This window comes from Tasmannia lanceolata, unplaced genomic scaffold (assembly GCF_043159265.1).
Source record: "Tasmannia lanceolata isolate RefF3 unplaced genomic scaffold, GAP_Taslan_0.1 ptg000018l, whole genome shotgun sequence".
In the NCBI taxonomy this organism is placed as follows: Eukaryota; Viridiplantae; Streptophyta; class Magnoliopsida; order Canellales; family Winteraceae; genus Tasmannia; species Tasmannia lanceolata.
In genome coordinates, this window is record NW_027518695.1 from 3308529 (window position 1) to 3325046 (window position 16518).

Sequence of the window (16518 nt, forward strand, 5' to 3'; positions counted from 1 at the left end):
AATATATTATGTTTCAATTGAAAAAGAATGTAACTCTCATGACTTGAGGGATTCAGTTTTTTAGAGTCGGGAAGTAGACAACTCTGTCAACTCCTAGCGAGAGGCAGCTTTAGTTTCCTCCGGTGATTCCCAAGCTATTGTTGAGGTTATGCAAAACTAAATTCAAGCGCAATCCGCGGAAGTTTTATGAACCTAACCTCCCAACTTTGGGAATGTTTTGCAGTCATGAAAGAAATTAAACCAAATGACATGAGAGAGAGAGAGAGGGCACCATGACCAATTAGTAGTTTTTCTTGTTTTTATTTTGCTAGTTTAATTAACATTGTGGCTTCATGAAATTTTCCTAAAGGATTCATTTAGCCGACCCCAACTAGTTTGGGACAAAAGCTTTGTTGAGTTGAGTTGAGTAGAATTAACATTGTGGGCATGTTGCCACTAGTTTTTAAGTTTTTCAATTGGTTGGGTGTTAAGTTAATAAGTGTGGCCCTTTAGGAAATTAAGTGTGGGTTATCAAGTTTATTTTGAGTTATATAAACAAAAACGGGATTAGCATTTTGGGATATTGTCTCTTGGAGTTTTGGCAGGCAGTGCAGATGAGCACCTATGGACAGCAGTGGGTTTCCAATTGGTATGGATCTGATTGCGATAAGCATCGGAAGTTCATCCCCTCGGCAATGAGTTGGCGTCAGATCTATAATTTGCTGATCGACATTCCAATGTTGGTGAGACCCCAGCCATTACCTACGTGTGGGATCAAATTGCATAACAACATAGGACTGATTGTTATTATGCGTATTGACGCTCAAAGCTCATTTGCTTTGCATCAGATCGTAACATTTTCCACACAATTTGGGGCTGATCCTCAATCAACTTAAACTCTAGCAATATTCTTCATCAGATTTGAACTTTGGGGCAGGTTCTTATCTATGTCACAAATATCGTTTTAGAGAATTTCTCAGCAAGGAAAAATCTAGGAATTTTTTTTTTTTTTGGGGGGCGAGCGTGGGGGGTGGGGGGGTTATATCGGGGAAAAAACTAAAAATATATACGTGTAGAAAATTCAAGAAAAAATAAAAAATAAAAATATCATAAAAATATCGGGATAATATCATGATGTTATCACGATATTTCTGATAAAAAAATGAAAATATCACTATATTTTTAAAATCTCGGGATTATTTCGGAATTTTGTCGTTTTATCAAAATGTCACGATAAAAACGCGATATTTTGAAAATATTGGAGATATTTGTGACATCGCTTCTTATCCCGTTTTTAATGATTTTTTATACAATGTTATTACCCTGTTGATTTTTTGTTCTATTGTATGTTTCATAACAGCGTAGGACTGATTGGTTTTTTTTTTTTTTTTTTAATGGTGGCATATGACTGATTGCTATTATGCATACTGACTCTCAAAGCTCATTTCAGGTTCCATTTTATCAGATTTCTTCCATTGCGTAGTTAAGGCCAATTAATGATTGTCAGGAGGTTGTTAACTATTATCGAGCATGTGTTTGTGACTGTCAGGCATCCCTTGGTTATTGCCGGACACTTACAAAGATTGTCAAATATTTTCGTAGAACACTCATTTATGATTATTGGGCTAGTGAAAAATATACATTTCTTCTATTTTTGTGGAAGAAGGCCATAGTGTTTGGTTAGATGGCAGTTTGTAAGCCCAAAGGATGAAGGAAGCTTAAGACTACGGTGATATTTTGAAATTTCAGTTCTGGTCTGCAAGGAAAAAGAAACATTTCAGTTTAGGTAGAAATTTCATTGGAAATCTTGTAAAATCTCATAAACATATGGAAACATATGCAAATTATGAAATTTTTAAACATTTAAAAAACAAATACAAATGAAGAAATTTTAAGATGAAACTTTGAGAAATGCTAGAAGAAGAAGTATAAGAAACTAAGAAAGTACAAAGACCAGTCTCCCCTCTAAGGAGCCCAATTCTATGTCAATACCACATAGAGTTACGAGGTATAATTGGTCCCCAGACCATGCCTATCTGACATGCCATGCATAAGATACAGTTTTCTTGTTGAGCGGTTCGATGATGTTGCCTACCAAATATCATTCTCTGCATTAACGAAGTGACATAAAATGCAAATAATAATATCTTTCCTTTTTTTTTTTGTCGTTCCGACCATTTTGCTCGAATTTCGGTCAAAAATTTGGGGAAATAACGGCGTAAAGGGAAATCACGTAGATTTCATTCCGGTGGGATGGAAATGGAAATTTCGAGGAAATTTAAAACCATGCTGTAGACAGAATATTGCCAAGTATATTAAAAAAGAACCTAATCTCCAATTTGAATGTAGCACTGACCAAACATATGACATCAACATATAATGCTAAGGAACTGATATAACAAAACAATGGAACACTGCGGCATTGATCAAATATATGGCATGACAAACAATAATGTAAGAAAAGGAAGTACCTTTTAAATAACCAATGCCTGAATTGGTCACTTTACTGCATGATATTTGCAACTCTCGTAAATTTGTGAGACCTGAACCACAATGGAGAAGATCAAATTTCAAGCAAAAGTGACCAAGAACTGACTGTTGACTATTCAAGCATTAATAATATTTATCATCATAACTAAAGTTATTATCATAATGGGATAAAATACTAATAGTGGCATGAAAGTTCCATGTTAAACAAGCATCGTGCTGGCTTCCTAATTGTCATTTACCTTCTTTTACGAACAATATTTGAAGATTTATTAAAGTAATTATCTTCAGCCGCCTTGAGAATCATCTGATTTAAGTACATTTCGTTTTTTTAATTTTTTTTTTTTTTTTTGCAAGATACATTTAGAACTTTTCTATAACTAATTAATGGTTATTGATATTGCGCAAGATAGTCTTTCTAGACCTAGGAATGTACTTTTCTTCCGGGAAAGTAACTAGAAGGTCAACTTTTCATAATCCAAGTTAATACAACAAAGAAATGAATATCAACATGTAAACATGTGTCTCAAAAGACCATAAAAAACAATAAGTTCCTCACAATTAAACAAAAGGGGGGTAACCAATATTGTGTATGCGCCTATGCAGCCATGCTATATGTAAAACGTATGGCAGGCAGGGAACAAGTACAGTGATGCTGAGAAACACTGAGCCCATTAACCATGCACCCATGCAAAACCAAACAGTCAAAAATTGATTTGACTTCAATAAGGTGCTAGGTACATGCATGTCATTAACTTTAGCAACTCTGCAAAAAAAAGCATAGCCTTGATCATGTATATGAATGAATAAGTCATCATGATACAGAAACATGCCATGTTTATAGAAGCCTGTTGTAACAGTTGGAATCATGATCAACATCGTATAGATCTGTGGACCCAGGGGCTAACTCGTCCGCTACAAGGATGAAGAGGGTTACAGGCAACATATTAGGGTTACAGTAAGGGTGTAAGAGCGTCTTGAAATTTTCTTGGCTGAGAGAAGGAAGAAAAGAGAGTTTAACCCTAATCAAAATAGTGCAACTCTCTTTTCCCGCGAACATAGGCACACGGCTGAACCAGGTAAATCTTGTGTTTTCTTGCTTTGTGTGCTTCAGGTCCTTGCATCTCCTATTGTCGTTGGCTGCACATCAAGTTTGATCCAATTTTGAGAGGTTAAAGACATCTCTATTGGAGGGTTTATAACAGCAGCAATCCTATCTTTTTGGATTTAGTTGGCTTATGCATGATTTGTTAGATGATTTAGTGGGATTCTTGCGTGTACTTTTCCTGAATGCCAAGGGGAACGTTACTTTGAACTCTTTGCCATGATGCAATTTGTATAGGATGGAAGTAAATAAAATGGTGGATTTATTAGGAAGGACATCTTGGCCATTGATGATGGAGGGTGTCTCATAACATTTTTTGTTTGGAAGCCACTCATAACATAATTTAGCGGATGCAGTCTAAGGAAATTAAACCATGATCATCGACCCTAACTCGATTAATAACCAGAGCACGGATCCCTTTTTTTTTTAATGGTAGCCAAATTCATTAAAAGAGACCGAGATGGTCAGTACAAAAATAAAGGAGACAGACTAATAGAAGAACAAAGAAGAAGAAAAAAAAGTCGAGGAAGGGAATCAAATAACGCCAAAGCTTGCTAAGAAACATCCTCCCTAGCAAAGATGATCGGGCACCTCATTACCGGACCTTCGAACATGCATGAAGACATGGAAGCGGAACCCTTCATATCATTAATCTCGTCAAAGAAACTGTCAAACCTCCAAGGATGCTTATGGGGACCCTTATTAAGCCATCAGATGACGTTGAGAGAGTCCCTCCCCCCACACCCACCCACCACAGAGTCTAAAGCATGTTTGTCCAATATGTGTGTTTTTTGTTTTTGTTTTTTTTTTTTTGGTTGTTGTTTTGGTTTTGGGGGGAGGGGGGGCGCATCCATACTTGAGGGATTCATCTCCACACACCAACATATCTCCTTCCAACCATGGCATAGATCATAGGCCGATATGAATCTGAAAGACAGTAGCATCTTCACCCAAGAAATGGTCAGGGCTACTGCCTTCACATAAAGGAAGTGGGGACTTTTAGCTATCCCCATCAAAAACACTGGCATTCATTTCTTTCCAAATGACCCATATAGTAACCGAGAAAGCCATGTTCCACAAAATAGGCCTTACCAGAGCACAGATCCAGTTAGATCGTCTCCTAACAGTAGCACTACTATGAAAATAGGCCATGTTTTTAGTCCCCCTCTTTTAACCGTTACACCGTTACAATCTTGACCTTTGCTTCCACCTTAACTCCTACAAAATAATCCTACCACTCGTCTTGGAGTTGGGTTCTTTCCAAATTGACTCACTTCACTAATGCCTTTCAAGACCAGTAGTAACTCAAGCGTTGATTCCCCCCCACACAACAACCACAAAAAAAAACCACCTTAGCACAGTCTTCTATTTAGCAAATATCAATTTTTTATCTGACATCAGAGCCATAACCGCCAACTTCAAACAATCACTCCTATAATTTATCTTTCAAAATGGGTCTTTCTAAGCAAGCAAGCCCAGATGGAAGGTTGTCGAACCCCATGATCCCATATGAGGGTCAAGGAGGATGGGTCGATGATCCAAGACTGATTTACGAAAAGCATTCCGTAGGAATTCCGGAAAAGCTGCACTCTATTGAGGACAAAGGAGGAATCTATCCAATCAACATTTTACTTGGTTCCATTCCCACGTAAAAAGAGCCTTAGTGAGCGAAAGATTAACAAGAACATTCCTTCTCATAAAATACGAGAAAAGGATTATACTGGAAATAATTCGAGTATTCCCACCTATTTATTACAATTCCCAAGAAATGAGTCACAATGAAATCTCCCCCAAAACCATTCCCAAAAAAAAAAAATGAAATCTCCCCCAATCACCACAAGATCTGCAAGTGGTTGCGAATAGCATTGAGCTCAGCCCATATAGGACCACAAAAGGAAACAGCGTACGGACCATACAATGTTGAAAATGCCCATTGCAAATTATCCACAATCCTTCTTAATCTTAGAGAGATATTAAAAAAACAACTATTTCTTCTTCTAGAACAATAAAGTCCAACACAAGCAACCAAAATGCCATCAGCCGCTCCAATCGAGTCGAAAGTCGAGAAGCCAAAACTAGGGGAACATCCAATACTTCTAAGATCTACATCAATAGCCCTTCCATTTTCTCCTCCTATATGGAAAATCGCAGGATTATTCTCTTCAACACCACCTTCGCATGGGATTTTTGAGTCGGTGAACCCCAACCCCAAATGTTTCAAATAAGCATCTTCATAAAGATACAAACAGAGAACCTCTCTCTCTCTCTCTCTCTCTCTCTCTCTCTCTCTCTCTCTCTCTCTCTCTCTCTCCATTGGTATTAAGACTTCCTAACATTCCCTCTGTCATTCTACTTCCAAAAGCCAACTCATAATTAACACTGAACTCCAATCTTGCCATATCCCTTTCCTCACATGGAAGGAGAGACCGAGCAGCTTCTCGATAAGCTGCTCCGATCGAGTCCAAAGTCAAGAGGCCAAAAATTAGGGGAACATCCAATACTTCTAAGATATGACACCGAGAACCTTCCACTTTTGTCTCCTGGGTGGAGAAATTAGCAGGATTATCCTTGTCAACACCTCTTTCACATGGGCTTTTTTTGGTCAATGAGCCCGAATGGTCAAAATAAGCATCTTCATAAAGACACGAACAGAGAAGAACTACCCCCTCCCATTGGTACTAAGACTTCTTGACCTTCCCTGTCATCCTACTTCTGAAAGCCCCTAATAAATAACATTAAACTTGAGCAGCTTCTCAATCTTTTCCCCCATCGATGAACCCTACCAATCAAGTTATTCAATCGAGATAAACATAATGAAACACTACACACACACACACACACACATATATTGAACCGACTAAAAATATATTTTTTTCAAAAAATAAAAAATAGGAATGAGGAGAAAAAAATTAAAGTTATAAAGTATGTGATTGAGCAAACAGATTTCGTAGACAAAAATCCCAAACATCAGCTCTACCATTAAACTCAGAGCACGATAACACAAACTGAAGAGAAGCAAAAAAAAAAAGGAGAAAGAATGTTAGCAAAATATGTATAACACCTGTTTCAACAAATTGCATGAACCACTTCATACTAAATTTCTTTTTCTTTTCTTTTCTTTTTCGATTGGTAACTTCATACAAAATTTCCTATTCAGGAATGTATCAGCATAATTAAGATACATAAAACCTATCATCCAAAAGAAGAAAGCAAGGGATTGGATTAGAAACCTGAAAGAGGCTCCATATCTGCATCTGTAATGCAGTTACAGCATCTGACATTGAGAGATTCGAGTTTTGTTAAACCTGTAAAATAGAAATATAGATCATTAAAATGACATGTCAAATTATTTTCCTGGTTAATCCATGAAACAACTATATATTGCCTAATCATGCAGGAATAAAAAAAGAAAAACAATGTGCATCTTATTGTAAAGAAATGAGGCATACCAATAGCTCAATCAAATTAAACTCCACCAAACATGAACCACACAGCTTGTAAATTTGGCAAAATACATATGGTTGAGACGTGACTCATGCATGAAACCACGCGAACCATACTAAGATAAATACAGTTACCACATAAAAAATGATTACACCATTGTTAAAGAGATTATGTTGTACAGTGTTCAAAATATCCTTGGCCCAAAACCCAGAACCACACAAAGACAAATACAGCTACCACATACAGAAATGCATCCACCATTGTTAAATAGGTAATGGACCAAGTGGTAATGTAAAATGAAAAACAACGTGAAATTTTGTATATTCTGAGGCAGCTTGGGACAGGAAAAACGGATAATTTCACCAAGGTAAAATATACTGCCCATATCAACTCTAAACTCAACTCAACTAAGCCTTTGTCCCAAACTAGTTGGGGTCGGCTAATGAATCCTTTAGAAAATTTTCATGGTGCCAATTTAACTGCCCATATCAATATTAGAAAAGGACATGGTGCCAATTTAGAGGTCCCGATCAAGTAAATGGGATGCAAATCCACAATGGATGCTCCAGGATTTCTACACAAAAGGCGACCAGATTTCTCTACAAAAGCATGTACAATCATGCAAATATAAGAGAAAAACCAATGATAAGAATTGAGTGCTATTCAAAGCATTAGATAACTAAGGACGAGTAACCTTAAACACCAGCTACGTCTAACCATCTTTTCTTCAAAAGAATGCATTTTATATAAGGTGCCAATGGGTATATATGGATGTCAATGTATATGTACATTCATATTCCACACATGCATGCACATATCAAACCAGTCCTCTAGTTGCCAGCAGGACAGAAATCATCATCAAACAGTAATTACTTGCATCTACTAATGAGATGCTCACTCATTTATGTTGTCCTAAAAATCATAAACTCTTCTAAAGACACACCTAGAAGATACTTTAATTAATACAGAAGTGCTCAACATTTGAGTATGTGAAACGTTGCAGAGAAGCATAATGATAGAGCTAACTTTGACAATCAATTTACAGGAGTACAAAACAAACCTTTAAGATGAATTAGTCCACCATGAATCCTTGAGCATCTCTCAAGATCCAAATTCACCAAGTTAACTAAGCGAGCAAAAGCATTCATTCCTTCAGCAGTGATTGCATTATTCTTTTTCAAACTCAAGGATGTCAAGTTTGAGAGGCCTGAGAACACGGTGTAACAAAATTATGAGTCTTCACAACATTTTGCATAAGCTAATGTGACAAAATAGAAAACACATCCACGTCGCCATTTATGTGAATACACAATGAAAAGTACAATATGCAATTAATAAACATATGCATAAGATGAACCCAAGGACTATGAAACTAAGAAAAAGCCAACAAGCATCACACTGAACATTAAGAGGGGACCTTATTGTTCAGGAACGTTACCATTCATTCGATGATGCACCTTGAGCTTTTGCTATATTTTTTTTTGTTTTTGCTTTTGACCATCTCAGTCACTTAGGGTATGTTCGGTTGCGCGGCATAGATTCGGAGAGTAATGGAATAAGTAGTCAACAGGGAGGAGACAAGCATAGGATTTGCCTAGAACTTACCTCAAAAAATAGTGGCGAGTAGTGTTTGGTTGTCAACCTCATAGAGTAGTGGTAGGGGTGTCATTAGAAATATTTATTGCGAGAGAGAGAGAGAGAGAGAGAGAGAGAGAGAGGGAGAGGTAGGGAGAGAGAGAGGGGGGAGGGGGGGGAGGTAAGAGAGAAAAAGCATTGTTCCCAAGAAATCCAAGCAAAATTCCACCTTTTGTGGATTTTGGCTTGGATATCACAGGTAACACATCATCAGACATGCAATTATTAGCCATGAGACATCCCTAGGAGTCTCCTGGCATGTCAATGCTATATTGGCAACCAAACAAGGGGATTTTGCTGATGTGGCACACAAATGCCAAGCGAAACCCTTGAGCCATCCCGGCTTTTGTGCAACCAAACACACCCTCATAGCTACTTTATCCCACCCACCCAGATCATTCCACTAAGACATAATTCATCACATTCAGAACTGTATTTCCACTAAGATTATGAAAGATGACAAATGGCCTACGAGTATCTTTACCACATCATTCCAGCCTGAAATGGTTCTTTATTACGTAGAAAGGATTGACATATTAAATCAAAATACTGAAAAAAACATGGTCTGCATACATCCACACACATAGAAACTACTGAATTCGTAAAATTACCAAAACAAGGTCGACACAGAAAGAAAATGTGTCATCTAACTTGAGTCATTTTGACTAATTGGGGAGTTCTGCTGAAGTAATTCTTGCCTCTTTTTTAACAAGTGAAATATATTGAATTAATAAAAAGGAAAAAGGAAACATAAACAAGACCACAGTGGGGATAACCTGTGTTTTCTATGGATAAAAACCACTAGGCCGAGGAGAACAATGTGACCTAAGTCACAAAAAGATCTTGCCATTTTAGCAACTGAATTTACCTAGAATCACGAAAGACTTCCATAACAATTTCCAATAGTTGGAGACATGGGCCTAGATTAATGTATAAATAAAGAGCATTCTAAAGAGATGCAATGTGTGAACAGAGCCACTAAGACGTTGGTTGGACTTTACCATGTGCACAAAATACCTTCAGTGAGCTTCTGTAAAGAACCTTTACAATTATGTAGTGTTATACCACTGGTTAACCTAGCAGACCCACATTTGCAGCAAGCGTGGAGTAACAGATTTTATAAAACGCAACCAAACTACAAGTTTTTTGAGAAAAAAAATGTAAATCTAAATCATGGAGGTGGTTAATCCTCCTGGGCATTGGGTTCACAATCCTCTTCTTGTTTGCTTGCCACTACTTGCACTAATAAAGAAATTCAGAAAAGTTGAAAAGTGAACACTGGTATTTGTGTCTTACAACAGTTCAGGCTTAATGGGGCTTCTAGCCTTGCGTTGTGTCCGAGAAGGTTTTCAATTTTATTGAGCTATGACATCTAGGATCAGGGCTTCTAGGTTTGTGTTGTGTCTGAGAACTTTTTCAATTTTATTGAACTATGAAATCTGGGATCTGCTTTGATTCATCTCAGGCGCATTGACTGGTAGCCGAAGCCGCCCCTGACAGCTGTAGAGCTGTAGATTGCTTATGAAAGATGCTTGGGAGTATGAATTGGGTACTCAAATCTGGTGAATACAGAAACTGAGAAGAATAAGTAATCGGCCACTGTATGAAGGCAACAGCTGCATCCAATATGGAGCAATTAGAAGTCACAAAGCATGAAATGAACCAACTCAAACAACAAGGGTAACTGATCAACAACTTACACAGTGATTAAAATTAGATGCGCCAAACTAAAACAAGTGAAAGCGAAGCCCTTTAATCACAGAAATTCGAAAGATACACATTGAAATTAAGCTAACAAGACATGACCCATTGTTTTTTCAGAAAATCTGACACTAAAAAGAAGCGGTGGTACAGATAAATACCACAGATGTGTTCTAGGCCCCAATCTGAAATCTGGTCACAATAATTGAAATTCAAAGTTTGAAGGTTTGGGCAATCTTTGAGGACAATAAGTCCAGAATCTGTTACATCCGAACCAGAAATGTCAACAGACAACAAAGATGGCCCCTGCGAAGATATGATATCCATCCAGCTATCCTTCACTTCAGGATAATCTCCCAAGTGAATGTCCTGGCCAAACACATGATAAGAAGACTTCAGAAGTAAACATACACAATAAGTACTAATAATACAACAGCAACCTAATTCAGGTATGAAGTCATTAAGAAAATATTACTTGGAGGGCACAATCTCGAAAAGCTTCAAGAGAGGTGTCAGTCAGGCAGTGAGAATGCACCAATTCATTGAAGATCTGCTGACTTAAATCCCTTGGAAGCATCGAAAAGCTACTATAATTACTAATGCCCTGTAATAAAGAGGAAAGAAAATGCCCCTTTAAGTTAGCAAGGGGTAAGAACTATCTGAGGTGTGCTAAAGGAAAACAAGCACCTCTTGTATTTTGGGAATTCAAATTTCAATCATGCCAAAGGAAAACAAATACCTCGCGTATTTTATGAATACAAAGTTCCATAAGAGATGGGCATTTGCCCCTTTCCTGCTGAATATGTACAGAACTCCCCAACCATTTTGAACTGCCACTTTTACAAAATCTAGAAGAGAACCCTCTTTGTACACTTTCTTCATTGACCTGTTGGTCTCTCTTCCTTGAGCAAGCTCCCCCCATGAAGCCCTGAGAACTTGCAAGCAGTTCGATTTTCAACAGGCGCTATGGAAAGATTGGCTGAACAATACTCTGCTTCATTTCATCCCCAAAGATGCAAACTGTACTATCCCCTAAAACCACAGTTGCGCAATTAGTTATTAAAATCACAATGTCCTCGTTACTGATTGCTGTAAGAAAATAATGGAGTATTCAACAAGTTGACTGTGCTATATTTCACCCATGCATACATGATACGTGTAAGTAAATGTGTGTCACTATGTTGTGGATGTGGGTTTACAAAGCATGCATGCATACGAAAGCCATTTTAGTAATATATGGACGGCAATGAACATTATGGTCATTTGACCAATCATTTGCGTGTATTAATAGCCCAAAAGTGCTCATTATTAATTGAAAATTTTATTTACCAATTTTGGAAAGTCAATTAATATTGAAAAAACAAAGCCCTGAACTGGCAAAAACAGAAAAAGAAAAACTGCAGAATTACATCAAAGGGCAGCTGCTGCTCATAGTACAAAGTTTCCCTCGACACCCCTGATTTTGCTAATTTATTGGCCAGTTCCATAGTTGCGAGAGTGGGAAGCAAAAGCGAGAAGTGATGCGGGAAGCGAGAGGTTTAGAAAAGATAAAATGCGAGAAGCGAAAATCTCTAAAGAAAGAAGATAAAATGTGTGGGAAGCGCCATTGAAAGTCCACATGAATCGTGTAAGAAACCTCATTGGAAGCAAACAGGAAGTACATAGAAAGATTAGGTTTGTAGTAGGTTGGGGAGGAAGGATTAATATAGGTAATGATTACAAGTAGAAACATACTCTTAATAAAGAGGAAACACGTAGGAAGCGTTTGGGAAGCAGGCTCCCCTAAATTTGACAAGTGAGAAGAACTTAGCTTCTGAGGCGAGTTTCCGGGGAAATGAGCGTCCCATCCAACGAAGAAGTTTCCGGTAACTATGGCCAATTCATTCATGCTTCAAGGAATATTCCTACATCCCACGGTTACCTATCTTAGCGACTCGTTTATCTCATTAACATACTACCCAAGTCTCCAACGACCTAACTGCTTTTATTCATGATACAACGATGGATGAATCTCCTTTCACATAAAGTTTACTCCCGAATTCAGACTTATAGCCATGTTCCTCCTAGAAGCGCCCTTACCTCCGCCTCCGATAAAACTTTTCGCCCTACTGGTAGCGAATAAGATAGAATAATCTCAGCATTTGAGTCCCTAAAAACTCCCCCAATGCCAGCTGGACCAGGGTTGCTAAGGGAGCAACCATCAAACTTAAGCTTAATGACTTCTTGAGCGGAGGGATTCCATCATGCTTTCATCTTCATCTTCATCTTCATCTTCAAACATCTTTCTCATGAAATTTCCTGCCACTTAGCATAATTCCGGGTGATTGAACTAAGAATTCTTTTCTGCATGAGGCCCAACTAATCAGATCCAGGTTGACCTTTAAAATTACTGCATTCAGTGAACTGTATTTTTCCTGACAGCTGTGCTCATTTCTTTACTTTAAAAGACCCCAGCAAACAGCTAAAGGGATGATATTCCAAATAACCTAGCCAAACTGCTCCAACATGTCTTTAACTAATTTAGTTTGCACCCATGTTACCCCAAACAGTTTATATCTTTGCCCATACAGTTGCTTCACCTTTGAAGTGTAATAAACAATGATTGGCAGATTCTTCATGCTCTGAAACATATCAGGCACCTCTTTGCCAACTGATTGGCTGATTCCTCCTACAACTAGTTCAGCGGCATGTTGCACCTATCGTGTAGGAGGTCGGTTCAAGTGTTGTCCTAACAGTTCGATTAGCCTTTGGAACCTTTCAGGATGTAATCTGCTCAAATCTCATGAGTTATTTGCTTTAGATAGTATTGTTACCCACGTTTCCTAATAGGAAAGGTTCCTTCGGTTAAAGTTAATCACACTCTGACTAGAAACAAAAAGAGATCTGCTAGGGACCATTGCAGAAGAAATTTTGCAGAAGGGCTGTTGCAAGAGAGAGCATCCACCTCATGAATATGGACAAAATCTGTTGAAAAGTGAGCCTATGTGGCTGCTCTGTCATGCAACAGCCAGTTCGTGAAATGCCTTCTGTGATGGTCTCTAGCAAATCCCTAACAAAAATTAAAGGTGAACAGCAATATAAACCTACATTTTCATTTAAGAAGACAAAGGAGGTGTAATAAGCAATCTCACCACGACTCAAGATCATTCAAATCACAAGCCAAGAGCAGTCAAATAGACTAAAGTACATGTAAATTAATCCTTTTTCTTTTTGTTTTGAATTTTGCTTATGTAAATGACTCTTTCATAATGGAAAATTACTTAGCCAAAACAAACGAATTTTCATAACAAACACAAGGACTTTGTGTCCTGTGTACAGCGGCAAAATCTGGAATTCACCGCGTGTTTTCTCACTGATTTTTTTAGTATTGTTACTCATCGTTTAACATAGACAACACGTCCTCTTTAAGTCATAGATCAAATAGAAGTGAAATTCCAGAAACTTAGACCAACACGAAGAAATACAATCTCATAGAGGATCATCATAATTATCAGACAATCTATAAGCGATCTAAACACTAATTCACCAGATACAGAAACAGATGACACTGTAATAGAACACAGATTGTTTGAAACTACTTAACAACAGTACAAAAATCGAAAATTTATGTATTAAAACGCACTAAACAATCATCAACGGAAAAAAAATACATGAAATCGCAAAAGAAGGAAGAAGCGATTAAAGGTCACTCCTCACAGCAACAGAGAAAGCAAAACGACTATGAAAAGAATCACAAATAAAGGATGAGAAAAGACAACGATCATCAATAAAGAAACCCTAGAAATCCTCAAATCAAAGAAGCTAACAGCAGCTCCCGATCAATCAAACGACAGATTCTCAATTCATAGAAAACGATTGATGAAAAATTAGCTACCTGAAGAGCAGATTATCATCTAACTGATTCGATGATTTTCTGCAACAAAGAGCAACGATTTGGTAGAAGAAGAAAAATTCTCGTTCTTAAAATCGTTCGCATTTTGAGAAGAGGAAATGGTGAGAGAAGAGATAACTGATGCAGCAAGAAAGGACTGGAAAGCAAGACTGCAAGAGAGAGCTGGTGGCCGAGCCTAGCTCCGAAGCATGCGATCGTCGACACGAGTCTACAAAAGTGACTCGGACAGGTGGTTCGGATGATGGGTAGATAAGAACGAATGAAGAATGGGCCCACAGCAGGGGGGGTTTTGCTTTATCCGATCACACGAGAGGCTACTTTGGAAGCTTTTACACGCTACTCCGCGTTTCTGTGCCGCCATAATTTTGTTGGTGATTAAATATTAAATACCGGATTCCCTGCCTAACCTTTGTTTTCTTCACTTCTTTAATTCGCTTTGGTTATATCGTTCTTTTAAAATGCTCTCGTTATCAAAACAAAGTGAGTCGTCCCGTTATCAAAACCAAGGTTTGAAATTTCGATTTCGGTACCGGTTTCGGACCTTCGAAATTTCGGTCGAAATCTGGTAAAAAACCCGAAACCAATATTTTATTCAATATTAAATTTCGGTGAAATATTAAATTAATATTAAAAAAAAAACAGATTTTTTAGGTCAAATTTTGAAATTTCGACCGAAATTCCAAAATTTCAGCCGAAATAAATGACCGGTTTGGATCAATTTCGGTGTCAATCTCCACTGAAATCCGAGATTTCAGTCGAAATTTAAAACCATGATCAAAACAACGTCTTGCGGATATCAATTGGAGTTAGTTATTTTTTGTCATAAAAATTGGAAAGTATTTTCTACGGAAAATTTTTAGTGGTTGTAAGAGTGGGGCCTTTTATTATTAGAGCGCCAACTATATAAGAGCTTTTTTCGTTTCAATTTCAAAATATTTGATCAATTGTGGAGTAATAGGACATTGATCTCCGTTTGCTTGAATAAAAAAATTTATCCTAGGGAGTTTTTAATCCAAACAGTGAAGTCAACAGGATTTGCTAGGTTTTATTTTCTTACAATTCCTAAAATTCCAGCTAAAATTTAGGGGTGTCATTACCAAATATGGGAAGGGAGGAGAGAGAGGGAGAAGAGAGAGGACATCATTCCCTAGGAAAGAAAAAGAGGGGACAAGAGTCCATGTCACCACAGAAGCAATCATTACAAGAGTGGGATTAAAAAAATTCTAGTGCTAAGAGGCAACCAAGATGAGACGAAAATTTTACTAAAAACTTTCCAGGACAAAATTTTTACTAGCAACCAAACAGGGCGAAATATAACAATCATGTGTGGCATGAGATGGTGATCGTGTCCTTGAATATGGTCGGCCTTCAAAATTCTAGTAATCCCATTGATCGAGGGTGATGAAAAAATTAAAAAAAGCAACGTTAGGATTTAATCTGTTGAAGTATGCACGCCCAAATGCTGTGGATTGCATTTCTGTTCAAGGTGAGGCTTGGACTTTGAAAAAACAACATCCTTCCGGGAATTGTGTTTTCTTACCATTAAACTAATAGAGGAGCGCTCTTGAAGGTACCAGCGGCAAGGACTCCATGATCCACCTCACGTCATTGCATTTATTATGTCTTTACTTTCACATTTCCCAATGGCATTATGAATTAAATGATACTGAGGGTGTAACTTGGGTCGGGCTCAACCTAATTTGCATCCACGTGAGCATGGTTTTAAATTTCGGTTTCCGCTAAAATTTCGGATTTAACCGAAACTGAAATTTCAGTCGAAATTTGGTACACCAGCTCGAAACCCCATTTTTTGGTTAAAATTTCAACCGAATTTGATTTCGATCGAAACTTTGTAAAAGAATAAAAAATTAATATTTTTTAACAAATTTCACTGAAATTAACGAAATTCAGAACTGAAATTTTGTAAATTTTGGCTATTTCGGTTTCGGAATGTTTCGGTGTCGGTGTTGATTGAAATCCGTCGAAGTTTAAAACCATGCACATAAGTACACATTAGCACCTGAGGATGCCGAATCATCTACTGAGCAATAATCCTTTGTTTCATCCGAACACACGGAAGCATCCAAACCAAAAGCTTGGCTCGGGTTGGGTTAGCATTTACTTGAGTTCCGTTGGGTTAGACTTGAGGTCTTGGACTCTTGGGCAACCGGACCCAACCTTTGTTCTCCAATTTTATCCTTATTTCTCAGGTTATGTTTTCATTTCGTATTTTTTTGGGGGTATTTGCCAGCGTCCGTCGCACAAGGCATTTTGA

General features: G+C 37.7%; 1 protein-coding gene across 1 annotated transcript in view; it reads right to left on the minus strand.

Moving 5' to 3' along the window:
• The window catches only part of LOC143850714 (Leucine-rich repeat family protein), a 34351-nt gene extending 19919 nt beyond the window's left edge, over nucleotides 1-14432 (minus strand). The window contains exons 1-7 of the mRNA XM_077359936.1: nucleotides 14226-14432; nucleotides 11091-11383; nucleotides 10827-10955; nucleotides 10513-10720; nucleotides 8076-8222; nucleotides 6802-6876; nucleotides 2451-2522 (exon numbers count right to left, since the gene is read on the minus strand). Of these exons, the coding sequence (XP_077216051.1) occupies nucleotides 2451-2522; nucleotides 6802-6876; nucleotides 8076-8222; nucleotides 10513-10720; nucleotides 10827-10955; nucleotides 11091-11273 (814 nt within the window). The 5' untranslated portion in view covers nucleotides 11274-11383; nucleotides 14226-14432. The remainder of the gene's footprint in view (nucleotides 1-2450; nucleotides 2523-6801; nucleotides 6877-8075; nucleotides 8223-10512; nucleotides 10721-10826; nucleotides 10956-11090; nucleotides 11384-14225) is intronic.
• Nucleotides 14433-16518: the final 2086 nt, after the last annotated feature.